General features: G+C 43.9%; 2 protein-coding genes across 2 annotated transcripts; both read right to left on the bottom strand.

The window, feature by feature from the left end:
* Nucleotides 1-253: 253 nt before the first annotated feature.
* LOC309564411 (uncharacterized protein) lies at nt 254-19,051 on the bottom strand (the record flags this gene model as incomplete). Its single annotated transcript, XM_082269039.1, has 8 exons — nt 254-1,511; nt 3,087-3,201; nt 3,763-3,870; nt 4,007-4,069; nt 4,209-4,293; nt 14,530-16,009; nt 18,723-18,864; nt 18,980-19,051. The coding sequence occupies 8 exons, from the start codon at nt 19,049-19,051 to the stop codon at nt 526-528; spliced, it is 3,051 nt and encodes a 1,016-aa protein (XP_082125165.1). The 3' UTR covers nt 254-525.
* Nucleotides 19,052-19,386: 335 nt separating this feature from the next.
* On the bottom strand, nt 19,387-25,982 carry LOC309564410 (gastrula zinc finger protein XlCGF66.1-like; the record flags this gene model as incomplete). Its single annotated transcript, XM_082269038.1, has 4 exons — nt 25,925-25,982; nt 19,893-20,085; nt 19,665-19,822; nt 19,387-19,578 (listed from the first exon to the last, which is right to left on the bottom strand). Exons 2-4 carry the CDS (start codon nt 20,059-20,061, stop codon nt 19,387-19,389), a joined length of 519 nt encoding a protein of 172 aa, XP_082125164.1. The 5' UTR covers nt 20,062-20,085; nt 25,925-25,982.
* Nucleotides 25,983-26,072: the final 90 nt, after the last annotated feature.

The raw sequence follows: 26,072 nt of genomic DNA, 5'->3' as shown, positions 1-26,072 counted from the left end.
TGGACCAAAGTTCTATGGACCAAAATTCTATGGGCCACAGTTCTATGGACCACAGTTCTATGGACCACAGTTCTATGGGCCACAGTTCTATGGACCAAAGTTCTATGGACCAAAGTTCTATGGGCCAAAATTCTATGGGCCAAAGTTCTATGGACCAAAATTCAACCTGCTAAAAGCCTACGTGCATTTTCCAACAGCATTAGCAGGTGTGTGTTCTCCAATGTCTTAAGTAAGCATTGTTTTAGTGTAGAACATTCCCCGCACTTTGTAAATCAAATAGGAGGCTCGCCCCTGTGGCTTTTCTGATGTCTAAGAAGCTCTGCTTTCCTAATGAAACATTTCCCACACTTTTTACATCAAATAGGAGGCTTACTCCTATGATTTTTCTGGTGTCTATAAAAGCTCTGCTTTCCTAATGAAACATTTCCCACACTTTGTACATCAAAATGGAGGCTCGCCCCTGTGACTTTTCTGATGTCGAATAAGCTTTGCTTTCCTAATTAAACATTTCCCGCACTTTGTACATCAAATAGGAGGCTCTACCCTGTGGCTTTTCTGATGCTTAAGAAGCTCTGCTTTTCTAATGAAACATTTCCCGCACTCCGAACATGGGTAAGGACACTCACCGGTGTGAATTCTCTCATGTCTAATTAGACTTCCTTTTTGTGTAAAACATTTCCCGCACTCTGAACATGAAAAAGGACGCTCGCCCGTGTGAATTCTCTGGTGCCTAAGAAGGTCTTTTTTCATAGTGAAACATTTCCCGCAATCTAGGCATGCGAAAGGACGCTCACCCGTGTGAATTCTCTGGTGTTTCACAAGGTCTCCTTTCATGGTGAAGGATTTCCCGCACTCTGGGCACAAGAAAGGACGCTCACCCGTGTGAAGTCTCTGGTGTTCACGAAGCGTCCCTTTCTTATTGAAACTTTTTCCGCACTCTGTACATGTAAAAGGGAAACAGCCTGTGTGAGTTCTCTGGTGTTTAAGAAGGTCTCCTTTCTGAAGGTAAGATTTCCCGCACTCTGAACATAAGAAAGGACGCTCCCCCGTGTGACTTCTTTGGTGATTGATAAGCTCCCTATTGTAAATGAAAGATTTCCCACACTCTGAACACGAGAAAGGACGCTCTCTCGTGTGCATTCTCCAATGTTTATGAAGCTGTTCTTTGCTACTGAAACATTTCCCGCACTCTGAACATGAGAAAGGACTCTCACTCTTGTGACTTCTCTCCTTTTTTAGAAGGGTTTTGTATACGATGGGAGATTTATTAAACTGTAAGGAAGACAATGAACCCTCTTCTATGTGAACTCCTATGTGGCCTAAAGACGACGATTCCTTAGGATTAGAGGGATCCATTGATTGCTCCAAGGGGTAAAATCGGTGATGGGTGTTTCGAGTAATGGGATTTAGTCCTGAAAAATATTGTGCAATACCATTGTCTTCTGCATTCCAATCTGGAGATAAAATAAGATGCTCCTCAGAGCTATTCCTCTTCTGAACATAGGATCCATCTGTAATAAAAGAATAAAAAAAATGATAAATATTTTCAATTTCTTTCATTTATTTTCATATGGTGTACAGTATCTCCTCCTCATTTGTTGGGAACATGACGTTATATTGAGGAATGGAGATGGACCTTTCATATGGTGTACAGTATCTCCTCCTCATTTGTTGGGAACATGACGTTATATTGAGGAATGTAGATGGACCTTTCATATGGTGTAAAGTATCTCCTCCTCATTTGTTGGGAACATGACGTTATATAGAGGAATGGAGATGGACCTTTCATATGGTGTACAGTATCTCCTCCTCATTTGTTGGGAATATGACGTTACATTGAGGAATGGAGATGGACCTTTCATATGGTGTACAGTATCTCCTCCTCATTTGTTGGGAACATGACGTTATATAGAGGAATGGAGATGGACCTTTCATATGGTGTACAGTATCTCCTCCTCATTTGTTGGGAATATGACGTTACATTGAGGAATGGAGATGGACCTTTCATATGGTGTACAGTATATCCTCCACATTTGTTGGGAACATGACGTTATATTGAGGAATGTAGATGGACCTTTCATATGGTGTACAGTATCTCCCCCTCATTTGTTGGGAACATGACGTTATATTGAGGAATGGAGATGGACCTTTCATATGGTGTACAGTATCTCCTCCTCATTTGTTGGGAACATGACGTTATATTGAGGAATGGAGATGGACCTTTATTATGGTGTACAGTATCGCCTCCTCATTTGTTGGGAACATGACGTTATATTGAGGAATGGAGATTGGACCTTTCATATGGTGTACAGTATCTCCTCCTCATTTGTTGGGAACATGACGTTATATTGAAGAATGGAGATGGCCCTTTTATATGGTGTACACATTATCTCCTTTTCGTTTGTTAGGCACCTTTGGTTGTGTGGAAAAAAATAACATATATATTCTTTATAGAGGGTAATGGAGATTCATATGGTGTACAAGACCTCCACCTCATTTGTTTTGACCATTGAGTACTGTAATAGGTACATTGATGATGTTTTTAGTGTCAGCAGTTAAAGTTTTCTAACAATTTCCCTTCTGAAGGATGAGAAGTTCTCTATTTTGCACAAGGACAGCACAAATTCTGTATAATTACAAGAATAAAAGGTAAAACTTCTAAATACATAAAAAGTTCTTTGCTGTAAGGGCTGTGAAAATATGGAATAGTTTTTCACCAGAAGTAGTTAGCTATAATTCACTTTATTACTTTAAAAATAAGTAGATCTGCTTCTAAATGCAAAAATATGCATTTTTATGAACATTTTTTGAAAAATTAAAGTATTGTGTTGATCCAGGGAATTATCAGATTCTCTTTTGGGAAGAGGAAGTAATTATTTTATCTTTGCTGGAGCAAACGGAGACATTTTTGAGCGTTTTCTGACTTCCTTTGCTGCATTAGCTTTTTTTTTTTTTTTTTTTTTTGGGGGGGGTGTTTTTTTAGCGAGTCTGATGAACTCAATGCATATATGGCTCTTTAAGTACATAATGATTATCCAGATTTAAGTTAAAGATGTGAATTGTTTCTGCATTTAGTTATTACTTACATGTGTCCATATGTAGAGAAGATTCCCCCTCCTCCATAGACTGCTGATCTCCACTCACCAACATCTCTTCTTCTTCCTCTTTAATCTCAATTTTGATGTCTTTCAGCTCTACAGCCTAAAACAAGATTTATATTGAGAGGCAAGAGGAATGGCATCCAACTGCTTGAAATATGTTTTTAAGTGTTCACTCTCAATCTACCTGATGATGGTGAGGGATGGTGTGATCTTCCTGTGTGGAATCCCGAGGACTGGGACATCTCTCTGGTGGGTTCCCATTACTGGATCCATCTGTAGGAAACACACACACTGACTGAATACATTGTTTCTATGTGTTTATCAGATGATGGGGATCTAGGTGGATCCTCCGTACTGCTCTCTCCTTTACAATAAAGTCTCCTCTTACCCGGTGATGTGAGGGGCGGCTGATTCTCCATCATGACGTCCTTGTAGAGATCCTTGTGTCCTTCTATATACTCCCACTCCTCCATGGAGAAATAGACAGTGACATCCTGACACCTTATAGGAACCTGACACACACAATGATACAGTCACCATCCAGACACATCCCTTGTCTGTTACTGGATAATGTCCCAGAATTCCCGGCACCGCTCACCTCTCCTGTCAGCAGCTCAATGATCTTGTTGGTGACTTCTAGAATCTTCTTGGCACTGGTTACCTCTGTTGTCAGGAAGTGAGGTGGAAGGACTGTGATGGGTGATGTCCTGTGAAGACGGCTGCTGGGTGTCCATGGCTCATCGGATGTTTTCCTCACTACTTCATAATCCTGTACAAAGAGATTCAGTAACAGTTATCACTACAGAAGATAAACATGATGCTATGTGACCTCCCAGAATCCTGCTCACCTCTCCGGTCAGCAGGTACATGATCTCCAGGGTGAGGTCTAATATCCTCTCACTCACATGACTTTGGTCACCATCCATCTTCACTGATATGGTCATGTGATTTATATAAGGCACTTCTTTCTGTAGACAGATAACAAACTGAGAATTATCTCCTCAGTATCAGACTGCTTCCTAACCTAGATTACAACCTTATGGCTCTCACTTCAAGTAAACCAAAGACTCCCTTTAACCACTTCGCCTTAGGTGGACATCATATGACGTCATGGATATTGAGTGGAGATATTAGGATGATGGGTGGAGCTGCAGGCATCATTCGGATATCTTCTTTTTCAGCCAGGAATTCCCTGTCATGTAAAAACAATCATAGAGGCTGTTCAGCCGCTTGATTGTTTTTTCAGGCGGCGGGAGGGGACCCGCCGCCCTCCGGTGCTTTCTAGCCTAGAGGAGGGATGTGGGGTCCCCAGGTCTTGCTGTAAAGAGGACCTGTCATGCCCTATTCCTATTACAAGGGATCTTTACAATCCTTGTAATAGGAAAAAAGTGATCAAAAAAAAAAAAAAACAATTAAAAAGGAAAGTGTCAAAATAAAAAATGTAAAGCGAACGCAAACAAACTTCACGCCTGCATATGTAAACAGCATTCAAAACCCTCATGTGAGGTATCGCCTCAATTGTTAGAGCGAGAGCAATAATTCTAGCCCAAGTCCTCCTCTGTAACTCTAAACTGTAAAAATGTTTAAAGCCTCACCTATGGAGATTTTTAAGTACCGAAGTCTATAAGACCCCACATCTCTCCTCTAAGCTGGAAAGCCTGAGATAAAAAAACAAAAAACCAAAAAAAAAAAAAAAAAAAACGATCTCAGGCTTTCCAGCTGAACACACAGCAGTGTTTACAATTGCCGGGGTTAGGCGTGACGTCATAACGTCACGTCATAACGTAATAACATCGCCCCTGGCCTCCGAGGACCATCTGGTCCTCAGTCAGCTCTATGGTAAACTTCCACCTCTGGCGGATTCCTCTGGTTCGTCGATCGTAGAAGCACCAGAGGGCGGCGGGGAACGTCCCCTCCTGCCGCCTATAAAAACAATTAAGTGGCTAAACGGTACTGCCCTCGTATATATACGTATGCCAACACTATGCAAACAGACAGCGTTTCACCATGAGATCTGTAAACACCTAAAAAAAATAGTACAAGCAGTGCAAAAAGGCAAATGTGCAAACGAGAACTCCAGTATTTATGAGTATGACGTCTCGGGGGATGAGGCTCTTCTTAAGTCATTTTGTCTTGCCGTAGAGTGATCTGTAACGCTTACCAGAGGGGAGCAGATACACAGACAAAGTCCAGGATGGGGGAAGTCTGCACTGATCTTCTTTGCTTATTTCCTGACTCGGAGTTGTATAAATCCCAAGTTGTAGGCAGGACAGCACCAATGACTTTTGTCTGGCAGACCTACTTGCCTGCTGTATAATGTATGGTAATATCTTATTACTTCCTAAGCCGTGAATTCCAGCAAGGTCTCCTCTCTACTTCCTCCCAACTCACCTTTCACCCGGAACTTCCTGTTTATGTGTGATATTACTTCCTGGTTTTACCTAACGTCACTTCCTGTGTGTGCGTTCCACCGCCACTAAGTGAGATCACCACCTTGTGGAGAATATAAAAACCTGCAGCGTACGTTGTTTTTCAATACTTCGACATCAGTTTTGTTGCATTTATTACACCCAGGGCAGCCATCAGAAATTTTGGGGCCCCTTACACAGCTTTAGGTCTGGGCCCCCCTGGGTCTGACCACAAATATTGCTCAAGGCTCGCCCAGTGGCTTTCCCACCAAATCCACCCACTGGACACCCCACCAAGTCCTTCAGTGCACCCACTTTTATTTTACTTTTACAACCTTATATATCCTGCATCTCATGTCCTCTTCCTCCTCCACTCCAATATCCTCCATCCCATGTCCTCCTCCTTCTCCATCCCATGTGCTCCTCTTTCTCTTCCAGTCCCATCTCCCCCATCCCATGTTCTCCTTTATCCTATGTCCTCCTGCTCCTCCAGTCTCATCTCACACATACTCCTCCTTCTGCAGTCCCATATTTGCCATCCCATGTCTTTTTTCTCCAGTCCCATCTCCTCCATCCCATGTCCTCCTGCTCCTCGGGTAAACAAAGAGAAAGCCGCTCAGGTGCAAGTTCAGGGCTCGGTGCAGGTCAGATCCGCCATCCAAACGTAGAAAAGTCCAAAAATTGAGACCGCACTCAAGGTAGTAAGATGAAAACAAATGAACTCCTTTATTCCTCATAAATGAAACAGACAGACAGTGCACAAACAGACGTGTCGGGTTGACGCGTTTCACGATGCTGTGGATCGCTTACTCATAACCACACACACGCTCCTGCTCCTCGGGTCCCATCTCCCACTTCCTTCTCCTTCTGCAGTCCCATGTCTTCTTTCTCCAGTCCCACCTCCTCCATCCCATGTACTCCTCCTCCATCCCATGTCCTCCTGCTCCTCGGGTCCCATCTCCCACATCCTCCTCCTTCTGCAGTCCCATCTTCGCCATCCCATGTCTTCTTTCTCCAGTCCCCTCTTCTCCATCCCACATCCTCCTCCTCCTCCATCCCATGTCTTCCTCCTCCATCCTATGTCCTTCTGCTCCTCCAGTCCCATCTCCCACATCCACCTCCTTCTGCAGTGCCATCTTCACCATCCCATGTCTTCTTTCTCCAGTCCCATCTCCTCCATCCCACATCCTCCTCCATCCCATGTCTTCCTCCTCCATCTTATGTCCTTCTGCTCTTCCAGTCCCATCTCCCACATCCTCCTCCTTCTGCAGTGCCATCTTCACCATCCCATCTCTTCTTTCTCCAGTCCAATCTCGTCCACCCCATGTCCTCCTGCTCCCCCAGTCCCATCTCCTCCATCCCACATCCTCCTCCTCCTTTATCCCATGCCCTCCTGCTCCCCCAGTCCCATCGCCTCCATCCCACATCCTCCTCCTCCTCTATCTCACGTCCTCCTCTTCCTTCATCCCATGTCCTCATCCTCCATCCCATGTTGTCCTTTTCCAGTCTTATCTCCCCTCTATGTCAGTCCTCTCTCGCAGTGTCCTCCCACTGTAGTCGTTCTATCCCTTCTGCGCCCTCAGTACAGCCCAGACCCAGTCCAGTGTAATCCCTCCAGTATGTAAAGGAGAGGGGTGTGGAGGGTATGACAGTGGCAGAATGGGGGAGGATTTATTATTTTAACGGCCGTCTGTGGGGTGACTAGGGAGTGATGTTGGGCAGATAAGGGTCCGAGTGATGTCCGTCAGCTGGATGTATGAAGTGGTCTGGGGGTGATGCAATCTGGGGGGAGTAGGGGGCTGAGATGTGGTCAGATAGTGATGTTTAGAAAAAAAAAAAAAACGATTGTGCTCATCTACTAATATATATATATATATATATATATATATATACACAATACATAATACAAATTTGGTACCCAAAGAAAACATCCTCCTGTGATAAGATGTAAATATATATCTATATATTCAAATTAATTTACAACAATTCATTTAACCCTGTGCTATCCAAGTTCTGAGTCTGCACAATCAGAAGTGTAAACTAACCACATAAACACAGGGTTAAATGAATGCTCATACATTACCTTCAGATTATTTGGACAGAGTAGTTGGGGGATGTTTATATAGATACAGTAATTAGAAGCAATGACACTGCTGCTGTCTCCACAGTGGCAATGATATCCCCCCTCCACTTACCCTTATCCACCCCTGGTCAGAATGGAGGAGGGGCCATTCTCCATCGGCTAGGTGTGCTGTTGTGATAAGCAGCCGGCGCCGGTCCTCAGAGAATATGCGGGGAAGGCGCCCAGAGAGGCGATCCCTGCCTGGACCCCTAGGGACACCTGGGCCCCCTACAGGCGTATGGGCTGTACCCCCCTGATGGCGGCCCTGAATACACCAGAGTTAGAACCCCAACAATGAAAACTTTTCAACTTTCGAATGTTCCAAGCACCTCTTTAAATATGTTGTTCTGTAACCGCATGTAGTGGCCAGTAGGGATTAGCTTGGAGTTCAGACCAATTCAGTCAAAATTTTATACAGTCAGAGTGCAGTGAACAGACAAACTAAATGGGCATTTGGCCACGCAGAACCTTCCGCTGCAGAACAAAGTGAAATATTTAGCATCGGTATTACGCCGTACTTCTACTGCTAAATGTGACCGCCTCCCACTTAGACTGATTGTTAGAGAGCCAGGAAATGTGGTGATGGCCAGTGTCCTTACAATAAGTAAGTCATCCCTCTCTGGCCCATTCATCTTGTAGACTCTAGCCCTGTACACACGCACCAATTGTCCAGTGTTGTTTGTTGGTTGAAATGTGCTCTAGACTTGCACTGGACTTTTGTTGGCCGACAGAAACCAACTTCAGAAGTGATGTCATGTGATGGTCTACTTTTCGTGTGTTTTTTCTTCTCTGAGCATGCCGAGTCTTGCTCATCTGACTGTTGTCGGCCGAAATCTGTACTGACTGACGAATAATCGGCCGTTCTGGTGACGGCCAACAAAAATTTTATAGCATGCACACCAGATTTTGTTCGGCTGAAAAGTCGCAGTCGGTTGTCGGAATCATCATACTAACAAGCCGACAATCGGACGTTGGCCGAATATTTACGGCCGACAATCGGTACGTGTGTACGGGGCTTTAGATATAAAGGGAGGAACGCCCGGGGGCCAGAGAAATGCAACTTAGAAAATATGGTTTGAAGACATTTATTAAAAAGGAAGCAACATGTGCATCAAGCCAACGCATTTCAGGGGCATAGACTCCCCCTTCTTCAGGGCTGCTGCTGCAAACTATTTGGTGGGAACAATTCCCATGACTGGTTATGTTGGATTAAGGTTTCGGAAACCAGGTGACAGGATGTTGGCTTTAGTTGTATTAGTTGCTGCCTATACAACTAAAGCCAGTATCCTGGTTTCTGATCCAACATGACCACTCATGGGAATTGTTCCCACCAAAGAGTATGCAGCAACAGGATAGTTTATTCCACCGTAACACGTTGGCTTGATGCACATATTGCTACTTTTTAATAAACATCTACGAACCATAATTTAGAAGCCGCATTTCTCTGAACACCGGGCGCTTCTTCCTTTCTATTAAAGTCTACATGCATAAACGACCTTAAGATCGCATAGAAAAGGCAGCAGCCCAATCCCCGAGAGGGCCCATCACCACCATCCATCATTAGGCACTATCCACCAGAAGGCATTCCTTCCTTTTTGCCCACACAAATACCTATTCAAAACCAGTGACCAAGCCAGTCAGTCCAATTTTGGTCTCCAACACAAGCTGGCCTTGTCAACTTTTAGCCAAGGATTCCAACTGGTAGCTGAATGTAAATAAAGGGTCGCCACGAGTTGCTGACATGTAAAAAAAAAAAAAAAAACAGAACGGGGTACCCCTCCCAAAAGTCATACAAGACCCTTTAGGTATGTATTTTAAGGGGAACCCCGCACACAAAAAAAAACATCTTGGGATCCTCCCCAAATTCCATACCAGACCCTTCTGACCTGGCATGGATTTCAAGGGTAATCCCAATGCAACAGATAAGATAAAAAAGCATAATGTCCCCTTAAAATCCTTAAAGATCCCTATTCAAACATTCAGCTTAGCAGGCCAAGAAAGGGGAAGGCGAGCCTGTAGCTAGCTCCTGGAACCATACCAGGCCACATACCCTCAATATGGGAAGGAGTCATGGATCTATATGACATCACCTGAGATACCCTGCCCTTTTGTTTACATTCCACTGTGGAGCATGGGAGCTGTCATTCACTAGGAGCATTCATCTGGATCAGTTGTGTTAACGGGTCAGCATGTTTTGCTTCTGGTGGTGGTGGTGGTGACAGCTACTCTCCACAATTCTGAAGAGCAATTCAGAGACAAGTGGAGGCCCTGGAGATACTTTATGTGTATGAAGGAATGTGTACTAGGAGGGGAAATTTTAGCAGTAAAGCATTTGTGCTGGGGGGGGGGGGGGGTTGATTTTTTTGGAGTGGGGGGCATTTAGGCTGGGGGATGGAGGGGCAAAAATGTGTGCTGGGAGGTGGGATTCCAGCAGTGGGGTGGATTTGTACTGAAAGGAGGGAGCATTTATGCGTAGGGGATAAGCATGCAGAAAAGTGCTCAGTTTTTCCACGTTGCCACTCCATAGTCCCCCACCTTCATGATTTTTACTGACACATAAATCTCATACATCTTGGTGGGGGGGGATTTAGCATGTTCACCCTGGGCTCTAGATGACCTTGTCCTGGCACTGCTTCCTGCTTTGGGGGAGGGGGAGGTGCAGTTTGGCGTGTCTCCCCTGGGCTCTAGATGACCTTTTTCCCGGCACTGCTTCCTGCTCCACAGTCCCAGCTGACACCTGGCTACTGTGCCCACTGATCCAGATCCACGTGTTGCCACTTCATAGTCCCCACCTTCATGATTTTTACTGACCCATAAATCTCATAGATCTTGGGGGGGTTGGGGCACAGTTTGGCATGTTTGTCCTGGGCTGTAGATGACCTTGCCCTGGCACTGCTTCCTGCTCCTCAGTCCCAGCTGACACCTGGCTACTGTCCCCACTGATCCATATCCAAGTGTTGTCACTTCATAGTCCCCACCTTCATGATTTTTACTGACACATGAATCTCATAGATCTTGGGGGGGGGGGGGGGGGGGGGGGGGGGGTGGGGGGGGGCGGCACAGTTTGGCATGTACACCCTAAGATCTAGATGACCTTGTACCGACACTGATTCCTGCTCCACAGTCCCAGCTGACATCTGGCTACTGTCCCCACTGATCCATATCCACGTGTTGCCACTTCATAGTCCCCACCTTCATGATTTTTACTGACCAATAAATCTCATAGATCTTGGGGGGGGTGGGGGGGCACAGTTTGGCATGTTAGTCCTGGGCTCTAGATGACCTTGTCCTGGCACTGCTCCCTGCTCCACAGTCCCAGCTGACACCTGGCTACCGTCCTCACTAATTCAGATCCACGTGTTGCTACTCCATAGTGCCCACCCTCATGACTCAGGAGATTCACATTTAGATTCAGAATACTTTATTAATCTCAAGGGAAATTATTCCACCAATCATCAAAGAATTAGTCATTTTATAAAAAAAGGACTCATAACAGATTATTGTTAAGTGTAGATTTTTAGAGCTTTCTTTTTTATATTAGAAAATCTGAATAACAAAGTAACATACAAAGTTTATATTAACAATAAAATCTTGAAAAAATTAAGTAAAAAAAAATATATATTACATTTATGAAGGATTATACATTGGCTGGACCATGAAAAGAACAATGCGGTACTGCAGCCAGTAGTGATCTAAAAAAGTTCCATTAATGCAAGACAAATCCTGATTGGATTGGATGTTCCTGTACTTGTCTTGGCTATCTACTGTTACCATTGCTTCTTGGTTGCCCACATATTGGAAAGGTTGTTCTTGTGAGGTCAAAATCTTGCTTTTGTTGCCCCATAGATGGTCATGATTTTTAGTGTTACCCACCTTTGTGGGATTTAGTGCTGTTGTGTTGCCTGTGTGATCGTGTTGTGTACTCTATGTGCATGAGGGAGCATATTACTATAATTGTCAGGACCTGGATGACTTGCTGGTGGAACTGTGGTTCCCTGGCTGGAGGATTGTAATTAAAGTGTCCGTCAGCAGGTGCTTTTAGGCATCAGGATACAGGGTATAGCATACAGGAACAGGATAACGGCTAGCAGTATCTGGCAGTAAGAAAACCACTGGAGGGAGAGGAACTAATAGGAGAGGACGTAAAACCCTCCCAGTAGCCAGCAGCAGGTGAAAACAGATTACTGGCATCTGCTGGCTGCTGGGAGGGTATTTAGGTCCTTTCCTATTAGTGCCTTTCACTCCAGTGCTTTGCTTACTGCCAGATACTGCTAGCCTTTATCCTGTTCCTGTACACTGTTCCCTGTATCCTGATGCCTTGTACCCACTCTTCCTTGTTCCTGACCCCAGGTTTGGTCCCCCCTTCCCATCTGCTCCCTGCACCTCCAGTTTTCCCCCTGCTTTTCTGTGTTCTCCATTTTGTATATTGTTAGTTGTTAGCTAGGCTTTCTGTTGGTTAGTGTTTATTCAGGTAATTTGCCACTGGGGTTTTTGGTTCACATGTATTTTTATGTTTGCGGTGTGTTGGTGTCTGAATCAGTTTCACTGTAAATAAATCTCACATAAAGCATAGGCTAGGAATGTCCAACCTGTGGCCCATGGGTCCCCCCTTGACATCCATACAAGACTATCATCATAATCCCCTTTGTCAAAGCATTTTGCTATGACAGGTCCTCTTTAATGTGACATCAGGGGCCAGATGTCCTACCTGTCTTCCACTGAAGCTTATGAAGTGCAAATAAATTTGTCAAATAATGGTATTTTCAGCCAGCCACAGCTATTAGTGATGTGGCTCCAATAGAGGTAATTTACCCCCCCCCCCCGTCCATTCACAGAACACCTTGTATTGTGTGAATGGTTGCTGGAACCACATCATGCTGCCTACAACATGGCTCCACATTTTCTACGAATACCTCTCTACACTTCAATAGCCACTCCATTCTGTAGCTGCTCCACTCTCCCAAGTGTTGCCTAACTACAGTACTCATTTGAATAAGCCGCCGTGCCTGCGTTTCCGTCCCGCCTGGGCAGAGGGTTGTAATTCCAGTGTCCACCCAGCAGCAGATCCTAGTAATCAGTTTCCACCTGATGCTGGCTGCTGGGAGGGTATGTAGGTCCTCCCCTATTAGTGCCTCTCCCTGAAGTGTTTTGCTTACTGCCAGATACTGCTAGCCGTTATCCTGTTCCTGTACGTTGTACCCTCTATACTGCTGTTCCTTGTTCCTGACCCCAGGTTTGGTTCCCCCTTCCCATCTGCTCCCTGCACCGCCAGTCAAAAAAAAAAAAAAAGGGTGCCTGCACTGCAGCTTTGGACCTATTTTTTGGAGACCCATGGTGTGCTAATGACATTCCTCATTCTGATTGCACCATTTTAAAAATGCAGCCTTAGGGAAATCGCATGGTGCAGAAGAATTTCCCTGCAATTCACACACTTGCAGATGCTGGCTGATTGCACCATTTTCAAAACGCAGCCTCAGGGAAATCGCATGGTGCAGAAGAATTTCCCTGTGGTTTTCACACTTGCTGATGCTGGCTGCTGGGAGGGTATTTAGATCCTCCCCTATTAGTGCCTCTTCCTCCAGTGTTTTGCTTACTGTCAGATACTGCTAGCCCTTATCCTGTTCCTGTACATTGTACCCTGTATCCTGCTGTTCCTTGTTCCTAACCCCAGGTTTGGTTCCCCTTTCCCTTCTGCTCCCTGCACCGCCAGTCAAAAAAAAAAGGGTGCCGGCACTGCAGCTTTGGACCTATTTTTTGGAGACCCATGGTGTGCTGATGACATTCCTCATTCTGATTGCACCATTTTCAAAATGCAGCCTCAGGGAAATCGCATGGTGCAGAAGAATTTCCCACACTTGCAGATGCGCTTTGGACTTGGATGTAGGGGGGTGCCCTTAAGAATGTATGGCAGCCACGTGAGTCTCTACAGTGCATCACGTTTTGGCTGCGGGTGGTTGCAGTTGCGGGAACAGTTGCTATTCCCACACCTGCAACAACTTACTACAGGATCGGGCCGGTTTTGGTGTGTCTATCTCCCTACACAGGATTTTTTCCTTTACTGGATACGGACTTTGTCCAGGTGGTGTTCACTAAAACATATGTTTTTGAACTTTTGGCTCATTTGTGCTAAATATTTGATTGCATTTGCTCTATTATGGGTGTATATTTCTGAAAAATTTCTAACACATCCGGAGACTGAGGAAGCCCAGGTTGTGGGCGAAACGCCTCGATCCATCGCACTGCAGGATGTGTTGTGTTATGTAATACACCATTTGTATGCTATACTTTTATGTGTTGATTTTAACGCTTTCAATAAAATTTATATATTTTTTATGATCTATTTTTCTCTTATATTGTGGGCACATTAAAATCCCTGTTTTCCTCCTCTGCTGGGATTTTCCCTGTCAGACTTAGTTTACTCTTAGATTTACCCAATTTTCAGGGGATCGTTCCAGTATTTAATAGATAGATATTTTCTCTCCACTCAATTTTCAACTTGCTACAGTGTAACCCGGCCTAATTCTATCATCTGCAGAAGGAGTTGTTGCGCTGTTTTTTTTATGTGCTGCCCAAAACAATGGTTGTTCTTCCAATGTGGCCCAGGAAGGTCGAAAGGTTGGACACCCTTGGCATAGACCAGGGATCCTCAAACTATGACCCCTCCAGCTGTTGCGGAACTACACGTCCCATGAGGCATTGTAAAACTCTGACATTCACAGACAAGACTAGGCATGATGGGAATTGTAGTTCTGGAAGAACTGGAGGACCATAGTTTGAAGACCCCTGGCATAGACAGCTTGGTCCTAGTTTCCTGACTGTAGCCACGTAGATCTGATCATCTCTGCTGCTGATTCCTTACTATAACGTATTGCCTATGTAGCACCGTTAAAAAGCCTACAATGTAGAATTTTCAACAGCTTCGGCATGCACGTGTGTTCTCTCGTGTTTAGTTAAATTTCCTTTATGTGTAAAACATTTCCCGCACTTTGAACATGCGTAAGGGCGCTCGCCCGTGTGAATTCTCTGGTGGATAATGAGGGACCCCTGCTGGCTGAAAGATTTCTCGCACTCTGAACAAGAATAAGGACGCTCGCCCGTGTGACTTCTCTGGTGTCTAAGCAAATCTCCTTTTCTAATGAAACATTTCCCGCACTCTGAACAGGAAAAAGGGCGCTCACCGGTGTGAATTTTCTGGTGGGCGAGAAGGCTGTCTTTTACAGTGAAACATCTCCCGCACTCTGCGCATGAGAAAGGTTCACTGGTGTGAATTCTCCGATGAATATTAAGGTCTCCTATCCGATTGTAACATTTCCCGCACTCTGAACAGGAGAAAGGACGCTCAGCCGTGTGACTTCTCTGGTGAGTATGAAGGTCTGTTTTGCGTGAGAAACATTTCCCGCACTCGGAGCATGAAAAAGAGTGCTGTACTGTGTCACTTTTCTGGTGTTCAAGAAGTTTTCCTTTGGTAAAGAATCTTTCCCCGCACTCCGAACATGAAAATGGACGCTCGCCCATGTGAATTCTCTGATGTTTATACAGGTGTCCCATGGTCAGGAAACACTTCCCGCACTCTGTACAAGAAAAAGGACGCTCATCTGTGTGAGTTCTCTGGTGTGTAAGAAGGTCTGCTTTCCGATAGAAAGATTTTTTGCACTCCGAACATGAGAAAGGACGTTCACCGGTGTGAATGATGCGGTGTTTCTGAAGGTCTCCTTTCATAGTGAAAGATCTCCCGCACTCCGAACATGAGAAAGGGCGCTCGGTCGTGTGAAGTCTCTGGTGTTTGAGAAGGTATCCTTTCATATTGAAACATTTCCCACACTCTGAACATGAGAAAGGACCCTCGGAGGTGTGAATTCTCTTGTGTTTACGAAGGAGTTCTTTCGAAATGAAACATTTCCCGCACTCTGAACAAGAAAAAGGACGCTCGCCTGTGTGAATTCTCTGGTGTATGAGGAAGTCTGCTTTCAAGACGAAACACTTCCCGCACTCTGAACATGAGAAAGGATCTTCATTCTTGTGACTTCTCTGCTTTTTAACAAATATCCTACATTCATTAGGAGATTTTTTGCTCTCTATTGTGTGACCTCCTTCATGGCCCAAAGAAGATTCATTGGGATTAGATGGACCTGTTGATGTGTCTGTTCTGTGAGATCCCAGATGGATATCTAAAGTAACATCATGTGATTTATCAGACGATTCCTCAGGATTGAACTTATCTATTGATCTCTGTGAAGGGTGAGGTCTGTGATGTGTACTTTGAGTATTGAGAATTACTTCTGGAGAATATTGTGCAATATCACCGTTTTCAGCATTATAATCTGGAGATAAAATAAGATGTTCCTCTGAGCTTTTCCTGTTCGGAACATATTGTCCATCTGTTGGGAAGCAAGTAGAAGTATTTTTCATCTCTATAATTCAGCCATACAGTATACTTTGATGGACCTTTCATATGGTGTACAGGATCTCCTCCTAATTAGGGATGATCGAACGGTTCAGGTCGACCATCGGTTCGACCCGAACATTGACTGTTCGAAGTTCGGCCGAATTCCGAACTTTTTGCTGAAAAAGTTCGGAATTCGGCAACCAGAACCGACCAAAATGCAATGGGACAGGAACTGGGCTTTAAAAGCCCGTGATTGGACCAGAACCATCAGTAAAAGCCAATTGAGGGGGCAGGAGAATGCTAGGAATGTGATTGGAGTGACTAGGGGGTCCAGAGGCCAATCATTAGTGAATACGCCCCCCAGTATATAAGATAGCCCCGCCAAATACAGGGCTGTGGAAGAGAGTGGAAGCAGTTCTGTTACTTCTGCTCTCAAAGTGTCATTTAGCAATTATTAGTGTGAGGAAAGGGATATCTAGTGTAGTTAGGGTGCTATTTTCCACTATAGTTAGATTTAATAATCTAGTTTCTGTAGGGAAAGTGTTAAGTGTAAGGGGACCGTAGTGTAGTGTAGGATTAACTGACTCTGACTGCTATGGCAGGGTGACAAAACCCTTCCATGTCAGGGTGACCGCTATAGAGAAAAGATTGTTTCTCTTAGAACACTTACGGAACAGGATGGTGGCTTCGCCCCTGTCACCCGGCTTTTTGTTGCAGGCGTTTATAGGGCTTTTTTGAGGACATGTTTGGAGTCAGGCATGACATCTGAACTTCTGTGTAGGGGTATATATACACACACACACATGTATGTATATATACGCATACACATATATAGGTGTGAAAGTAGCAGAAACCTATGCTTACGCTAATGAAATAATTAACAGGCATATGTCTCCGCTCCTATAACACCTATATGTGTGTATGTGTATAAATACATACAAGTGTGTGTGTATATATATATATACACCCCTATACAGAATTTCAGGGCAAAAAATACCCAAAAAAAAAACACCTGCTGCAAAAACACACCTGGGCGTTTTTGTAGCTAGCGTTTTTTTGGGCATTTTTTTGGGCATCTTTGGAGGCAGGCATAACATCAGAACTTCTGTGTAGGGGTATATATACACACACACATGTATGTATATATACACATACACATATATAGGTGTGAAAGTAGCAGAAACCTATGCTTGCGCTAATGAAATAATTAACAGGCATATGTCTCCGCTCCTATAACCCCTTTATGTGTGTATGTGTATAAATACATATAAGTGTGTGTGTATATATACCCCTATACAGAAGTTCAGATGTTATGCCTGCCTCCAAAGACGCCCAAAAAATGCCCAAAAAAACGCCTGCGCCAAAAAAAAAACGCCCAGGTGTGTTGTTGCAGGCGTTTTTTTCTGGCATTTTTTGGGGGTCTTTGGAGGCAGGCATAACATCTGAACTTCTGTATAGGGGTATATATACACACACACTTATATGTATTTATACACATACACACATATAGGTGTTATAGGAGCGGAGACATATGCCTGTTAATTATTTCATTAGCGCAAGCATAGGGTTCTGCTACTTTCACACCTATATATGTGTATGTGTATATATACATACATGTGTGTGTATATATACCCCTACACAGAAGTTCTGATGTCATGCCTGACTCCAAACATGTCCTCAAAAAAGCCCAATAAAATGTCTGCAACAAAAAGCCGGGTGTAAAAGTAGCGAAGCTACTAACCTGTTCTATATTAAATCTTATACAACCAAACTTTTTTTTTTCTGGTTCTGGACATGCTACAGAGCTGAAACTTCACAGGTACACCTTTTAGACCCCCCCGACACTAAATCCAAAGAAATCTCATTTTTTTTTCACAAATTTTTTCAATAATTGGCTCTCTATCAAAAATGACAATTTTTAAGAACTTTTTTTTTGTGTGATTAATAGTCCCTGGGGCATGACCCAGAACCCTAGGCACTTTTTAGGGGCATTTATTGGGTTTTAGGGCTTCAAAATTGTGTTTTTTGATTACTGAAGTTCGGGTCCCATTGATTTCAATGGGGTTCTGAAATCCGGGCCGAACTTTCGGGAAGTTCGGGTGTTCTGGTCGAACCAAACTTTTGAAAAGTTCGATCATCCCTTCTCCTCTTTTGTTGGGAACATAAAGTTATATTGAGGAATGGAGATGGACCTTTCATATGATGTACATTATCTCCATCTCATTTTTTAGGAACATGACATTATATCAAGGGATGGAGATGGACCTTTCATATGGTGTACAGTATCTCCTCCTCATTTGTTGGGAACATGACGTTCTATTGAGGAATGGAGATGGACCTTTCATATGGTGTACAGTATCTCCTCCTCATTTGTTGGGAACATGACGTTCTATTGAGGAATGGAGATGGACCTTTCATATGGTGTACAGTATCTCCTCCTCATTTGTTGGGAACATGACGTTATATTGAGGAATGGAGATGGACCTTTCATATGATGTACAGTATCTTGATATATATTTTGTTGGGTAGTGTGGAAGCACACTTCTTACAATATTTTAGTGAAGATCAGGGATTTCTTTACTATATTGTGTACAATACCTCCACCTCATTTTTTTTGGAAACATGATCCCTATACACTGCCCAAAAAATTGCTGACCCTTGTACCCTTTTTTTTTTTTTTAAATGCGCCCTTAAATGCTACTTACTTGTGTCCAATAGCAGAAAAGATTCCTCCTGGTTGCTTTCCATAATCCTCTCCCACTCCTCCATAGACTGCTGACCTTCACTCACCAACATCTCTTCTTCTTCCTCTTTAATCTCAGCTTTGATGTCTTTTAGTTCTTCACCCTAATCCCCAAAGATGACAGAATACATTTATAAAAAGGAACAAGAGATTACATATTGTAGAATAATATCAATGTTTAGAATTATTTTGTAGTTTCTTTGTCTCAGTCCTATCTACCTGATTATGGTGCGAATAGTTATGATCTTCCTTTATGGTATCCCAGAAGTGCAGAGGACCTCCCTCCTCCATAGACTGCTGATCTCCCCTCACCGACGTCTCTTCTAATTCCTCTTTTTCCTCAGTTTTGATGTCTTTTAGTTCTTCACCCTAAACCCCAAATATGTTATAATAGATTTCTAAAACGAGCAAGAGATTACACAGAAGAATGTGGTTTCATAGCTTAGAATTTTTTAGGCCTACATGCTCAGTCCCATCTACCTGATGATGGTGAAGGATGGTGTGACCTTCCTGTGTGGAATCCCGGGAATACAGAGGACGGGGACATCTCTCTGGTGGGTTCCCATTACTGGATCCATCTGTAGGAAACACACACACTGAGTGAATACATTGTTTCTATGTGTTTATCAGATGATGGGGGATCTAGGTGGAGCCTCCGTACTGCTCTCTCCTTTACAATAAAGTCTCCTCTTACCCGGTGATGTGAGGGGCGGCTGATTCTCCATCATGACGTCCTTGTAGAGATCCTTGTGTCCTTCTAAATACTCCCACTCCTCCATGGAGAAATAGACAGTGACATCCTGACACCTTATAGGAACCTGACACACACAATGATACAGTCACCATCCAGACACATCCCTTGTCTGTTACTGGATAATGTCCCAGTATTCCCGACACTGCTTACCTCTCCCGTAAGCAGCTCAATGATCTTGTTGGTGACTTCTAGAATCTTCTTGGCACTGGTTACCTCTGTTGTCAGGCATTGAGGTGGAGGCATTGTGATGGGTGATGTCCTGGGAAGACGGCTGCTGGATGTTAATTGTTTACCAGATATTTTCTTAACTATTTTATAATCCTGTGTAAAGAGAGAAAGTAACAATTATCATTAGAGACTTCCCAGAATCCTCCTCACCTCTCTGGTCAGGTCTGCATTTTATTAATAGAGAAAAGAGTGGGGTTATGTGACCTCCCAGAATCCTCCTCACCTCTCCAGTCAGTAGGTAGATGATCTCCAGGGTGAGGTTCAAAATCCTCTCAGTCATGTGGCTTTGGTCCTCCTCCATCCTCATTGATGTGGTCATGTGACCTATACAGGACTCTCCTCTCTGTAGACAGATAATAAACTGAGAATTATCTGGACTCTACTTGGATGAATAATAATTCCTACATAGTAGAGCTGCATCGTAACAGAATCGAGATCGCGATTCACTCCCCCTGACGATCTTAACATGACACTTGCTCGATTCTTTACATAGCTATGAGGGAGCAGCTGTCCAAAAAAAAAAAAAAAAGAGCCTCCCGCAAAAGCCTATCAGCATTAGTCTCCCACTGAACTGTAAACACAAATGATTACATTGTATCTTTTCTTTCCCTCTGCCGGAGGAAGGAAGTTTAACCTCTTAGACTAAACCTTTTTCCTACACTTGTTGCTTGCAAGTTAAATCAGTTTATTTTTCCTAGAAAAGTAGTTAGAACCCCCAAACATTTATATATATATATTTTTTTAGCAGAGACCCTGCAGAATAAAATGGTGATTGTTGTAAATTTTTATGTCACACTGTATTTGCGCAGCAGTCTTTCAAACGCAATTAATACACTTTAATGAATAAAAAAATAAAACAAAACCGTAAAGTTATCCCAATTTTTTTTATAATGTAAAAGATGTTACACAGAGAATCGTGATCTTTATTCCAAGCAAAAAAATCGTGATTCTCATTTTGGCCAGAATCGTGCAGCTCTACTACATAGTTCTGACATCTCCAACTGCTTCTTATACTTTATTAATAGCCTTACTTATCAATCTCACTGAGTGAAAATTAGAGACTCTCTTTAATGTACAACTCTTAACAACAAAATCTGAGAAGGCTGGTTGGGTTCCCAACAAAGAACCTGAGAACATTTATGGGGGTCGCAGCTCTATCCTTATATAAATTGTTGTAGTGCCACCTATGGGACGAAGCTGAGTAATATGACCTGACCTTTCAGCATTGATCTGAGTTGAATCTGTAGGATCATATGTTATGTTCCTTTTTTTCCTATGAAAATGGGGAAAGAGCAGGGCCAGGACAAGGGATGGGCAGGAGGGACGGCTGCCCTGGGCGCAATGGGTTTGCTTTAGGGAATGGGGGGGGTCTTCCTTCTGTGACAAGGCTGGGCAGTTTGGCATCTTTGCCCTGGGTGCTGGATGACCTTGTCCCAGCACTGGGTAAGACAGTCACCGGGGTCCTCCAGCAAGATTTTATTTAACAAGATCCATCATAACATAAAGGCAATGAGACTGGTCTCTGAAGATGCCATAGATGTTTGACGATACGCGTAAGGCGAACGTATCGGAGCTGAGCACGCTACATACCGCGGTTTTATCCATTGATGCTGTTATATGATTTCTACTATGTAAGTGCATTACTTTTTAATACATTTATGTGCCTCGATGTACTTCACGATTGGTTGCCCCTCTGTTTTTTTTCTGAGCCTGCATGTGAAAGACACTTCTGTGTGGTCCTGTGAAGGCATTGTACATCTGTGAATTGTGAAGTTCTCTCTCCCTGCTAAGGAATGTGAGGAATGTGACTAGGAACCATCATTTACGCCGAGCGCTGTTTGCTCTTATGCCTGTTTGACCACTTTGTGACAGGAGGGTTTAAAAGTTCCGGTAAGAGGCTACGGGGTGTATCTCATCTCTCTCACTATTCACTGGTGATTGGCTGATTGGATCGGGTCCTTTCTTTCTACCTGCAGTTCTACTCCATTAGATTGTCCATGGACTGTATTACTGATTGTTTAATAATATGTCTGGCACAGCTCCTAAAATACATCTACTACTTCATATGGACTGTGATCTTCCTATTGAACTAGCAGCCTTGCGTACATATATTTTATATTGTCTTAGTATTTTTCTGTCTTAAGTGCAAATATCATTCCCTTTTTTAAATGAGACTTGTCATGCCTTCCATTTTCTAAACTGGGGCCTCCCGTTTTTTAAATTATTCCTTGCCCTGCATTGAATCTTAAGATGTTGGGTTCCATGCTCCAATGTATCAACAAGTTGTTTCACACACTAGGTACCTTTTGCTTTGGTTGCTGTGTGTTTTGAAGGTATACACCTGGTATGGATTGTGCACCAAACTGTTACCTTCAAAAGCGTATGAATCTGACTGGAGATGTGTAAGATCTTCTTCTGTCTGTGTTCGGGTGCAGTTCTAATGTTTAGGATTGTATGAGCCCAGAGACGAGTGCCCAGAACACAAGCACTCGGCATACCAGGCATTCGCCCCTGGGTGCATACTGCCTTAAACATTAGTACTGCTTAACGCACCGTCCATTCACAGCGGCCTCTCCTAAAGTTTACAGGCTACCAGCAGTGGGGCTGGATGGTGCACCCAGTGCTGTATTTTGGCCTAGGCCAACAAGGCCCAGGCCTAGGGCGGCACTTTGCAGGGGGGCAGCAAAAAAGCCGCCCCCCTCCACCTGAAACTCTATTAGCCACTGGTTGCTAGAGCCACCTCCCTAATTCCCCCCTCTCACACACCCCCCTCTCTCTCGCTCTCATCCCCCCTCTCTCTCACCCCCTCTCTCTCTCTTACCCCTCCTCCCTCTCTCTCTCACCCCCTCCTCTCTCTCACCCCTCCTCTCTCTCTCTCATCCCCCCTCTCTCTCTCTCCCCACCCCCCTCTCTCTCACCCCCTCTTTCTCTCTCCTTCCCTCCTCAGCCACCCCCCTCTCTCTCTCCTTCACCCACCCCCCCCTCTCATGAGATCTCAGGGGTTAATGCTGGGACATGTAGTCCTTCAATTTTGGAGGGAGCCACATCAGTTCAAAAAGAAGGAGTGGGGCAAATTTACATAGTAGGGGGAGGGGGGGGGCACCCAATTTTAGTCTTGCCTAGGGCAGCACAAAACCAAAATACACCACTGGGTGCACCTATGCCTTCTACCTGCATCTAAATGCTGGAGCCTCATGCATCGGACCTAAACACCTAGTGTGCATGTGGCATCAATATTTTTTACTGTGTACCAAGTTCCTGCCTGATATACTGGAGGGGGGTTGAAAAGTTCCAGGTGATTTGAAGCTATAATCTCATTTAGGGTGCTATTGTGGAGCTCAAGAGTGACCAAAATGCTAGGACAGGGGTTTTTGGCCTGGGGTCCATGGATGGGTTTCAGGGGGTCTGTGAGGGTCAGATAAAAAAAATAACTGTATCAAGTTCCTGTTCGATAGGTGGAAAGTCCCAGGTAATTTAAAACTGTAGTTCCATTTTGGGGTGCTGATGTGGAGCTCAGGAGTGACCGAAGGGCCAGGACAGGGGTTTTTAACCTGGGGGCTATGGACTCCTAAGTGGTCCATGTATGGGTTTCAGAGGGTCCATGAGGGTCAGATAAAAAAATAACTGTATCAAATTCCTGTCCGATAGGTGGAAAGTCCCAGGTAATTTAAAACTGTAGTTCCATTTTGGGATGCTGATGTGGAGCTCAGGAGTGACCAAAGGGCCAAGACAGGGGTTTTTAACCTTGGGTCCATGGACTCCTAAGTGGTCAATGGATAGGTTTCAGGGGGTCCATGAGAGTTAGATAAAAAAATAACTGTGTATCAAGTTCCTGTTCGATAGGTGGAAAGTCCAGGGTAATTTAAAACTGTAATCCCATTTTGGGGTGCTGATGTGGAGCTCAGGAGTGACCGAAGGGCCAGGACAGGGGTTTTTAACCTTGGGGTCTATGGACTCCTAAGTGGTTCATGTATGGGTTTCAGGGGGTCCATGAAGGTCAGATTAAAAAAATAACTATCAAATTCCTGTCAGATAGGTAGAAAGTCCCAGGTAATTTAAAACTGTAGTCCCATTTTGGGGTGCTGATGTGGAGCTCAGGAGTGACCGAAGGGCCAGGACAGGGGTTTTTAACCTTGGGTCCATGGACTCCTAAGTGGTCAATGGATAGGTTTCAGGGGGTCCATGAGGGTCAAAAATAAAAAAAAAGAATTGTGTATCAAATTTCTGCCCGATTGGTGTAAAGTCCCAGGTGATAGAGGTGCACTGAATGGAAATTTTGGTGCCAAAACCAAAAATGCAGAATGCACTTTGCCAAAAACCAAAACCGAGAATTACATTTTTAAAATATATATATATATTTTTTTTTTTAAATAACTGTATTATATTTGGCTTTCTAATTAATATTGAGAATTTAAATGAATATGAATTTATTGATGGCCATTATCGGCACCTTTAGCGCAAGAAAAGCTCAAGAAAAATGTATCTCATTAAATTCTATGTATGTCTTCACCCTGGTCTGTTGTGGTGTTAAAAATCTTGATTGCTGCATTTTCGGTCAGTTAAAAAAAAAGCACCTCCTTGTTGAAAGGCATTGAAAACGCAGCATGAACGCATCAATAACGCATCTGTGTTACGTTTTTGATGCAGTTTTTGAGTCACATGACAAAATACACTATAAGCACAGTAAAATCACATCAAAATCACAGTTAAAAATCGCCGCAAAATCGTGTGCATTTTCTGTCCCATTATCGGCACCTTTTTCCTTATCGGCGAAAAGAAGAAAACACCATTTTAGCCCAATATGTTTCGGCTGCAGAAATTTTGGTGGTCCATAAATGGATTTCAGGGGGTCTGAGAGGGTCATATAAAAAAAAATAACCGTGTATCAACTTCCTGACAGATGGGTGGAAGGTCCCAGGTGATTTAAAGCTGTAATCCAATTTTGGAGTGCTGTTGTGGAGCTCAGGAATGACCAAAGGGCCAGGACAGGGGTTTTTAACCTGGGGTCCACAGACTCCTAAATGGTCAATGGATGGGTTTCAGGGGGTCCATGAGGGTCAGATAAAAAAAAATAACTGTGTATCAACTTCCTGCCAGATGGCTGGAAGGTCCCAGGTGATTTAAAGCTGTAATCCAATTTAGGGGTGCTGTTGTGGAGCTCAGGAATGACCAAAGGGCCAGGACAGGGTTTTTTAACCTGGGGTCCATGAACTCCTAAGTGGTCAATAGATGGGTTTCAGGGGGTCCATGAGAGTCAGATAAAAAATAACTGTGTATCAACTTCCTGCCCGATAGGTGGAAGGTCCTAGGTGATTTAAAGCTGTAATCCCATTTTGGAATGCTGTTGTGGAGCTCAAGATTGACCAAAAGGCTTTAACCTGGGGTGCATGGACCCCTAAGTAATCTATAGATGGGTTTCAGGGGGTCCGTGAAGGTCAGATAAAGCATAACATTTACATTCACTATACAGCCCTCCCCTTGTGGCAATCAATGGTTTCCCATTGAAAAAATTAAAGAAACAATGCCTTGCCCTGCCTAGCTCCAACCACTAAGCGTCTCTTGACTCAATGTTGGCCTCGGTTTACCATTTAAATTTGTATCACCATGGGGGTTCATAGCTTTCGTTAGATTCTTAAAGGGGTACGTGACTCATAAAAGGTTAAGAACCACTGGGCTAGAAGGAAGAAGACCAGTGCCGAGTGATTGCTGTTACTATACGAGATTACCTGGAGAACTGATGATCGGGAGAATGTAACACAAGATGTTTCCGGTGAGTGTCGAATCAGATGGGTATTTGGGTGTAATTGAAATGTGGCCGTTGGAGTATTATCTGGTAACCCCCGGAGTGGGTGGATGAGCTGCGGTGGGGCATCAGTATATACAAGCCCTATGTTGGTATTCGGCAACTGAAATGTGATCTAAAGGCCATATTCTTCCTCAGACTTACCTTGTTCCTTTCTTGCCCGATGTGTTTGTGTTTTTTTTACAAAATTGTTATCTTGTGAGCAACTTTTTCAAAGTTACTTTACGAGTTCCACAACCACCCGCGCTTTTCTCCTATCTCCTAAACATATTTGTATGTGTTGAAAATTGCTGGTGACAAAAGAAATTGTAGGAAGAGAACAGACATGACGGGGGGGGGGGGGGTTACTGGGTATAAATATTACATAATATTTAATTACCTCCTCTGCTGCCAGTTCCAGCAACGTCTCCTCTCTACTTCCTCACAACTCATCACTTAGAACTTCCAGGTAATACCTCTACATCACTTCCTGTCTGTAGATGACATCACTTCCTGTGTATAATACGTAGGATCACCCTCTGTGGAGA

Source organism: Pelophylax lessonae, assembly GCF_965119305.1.
Source record: "Pelophylax lessonae genome assembly, chromosome: 9".
NCBI classification, from domain to species: domain Eukaryota; kingdom Metazoa; phylum Chordata; class Amphibia; order Anura; family Ranidae; genus Pelophylax; species Pelophylax lessonae.
Note: the sequence above shows the minus strand (reverse complement) of the source record. Positions and strands in the feature narration are given on the sequence as shown.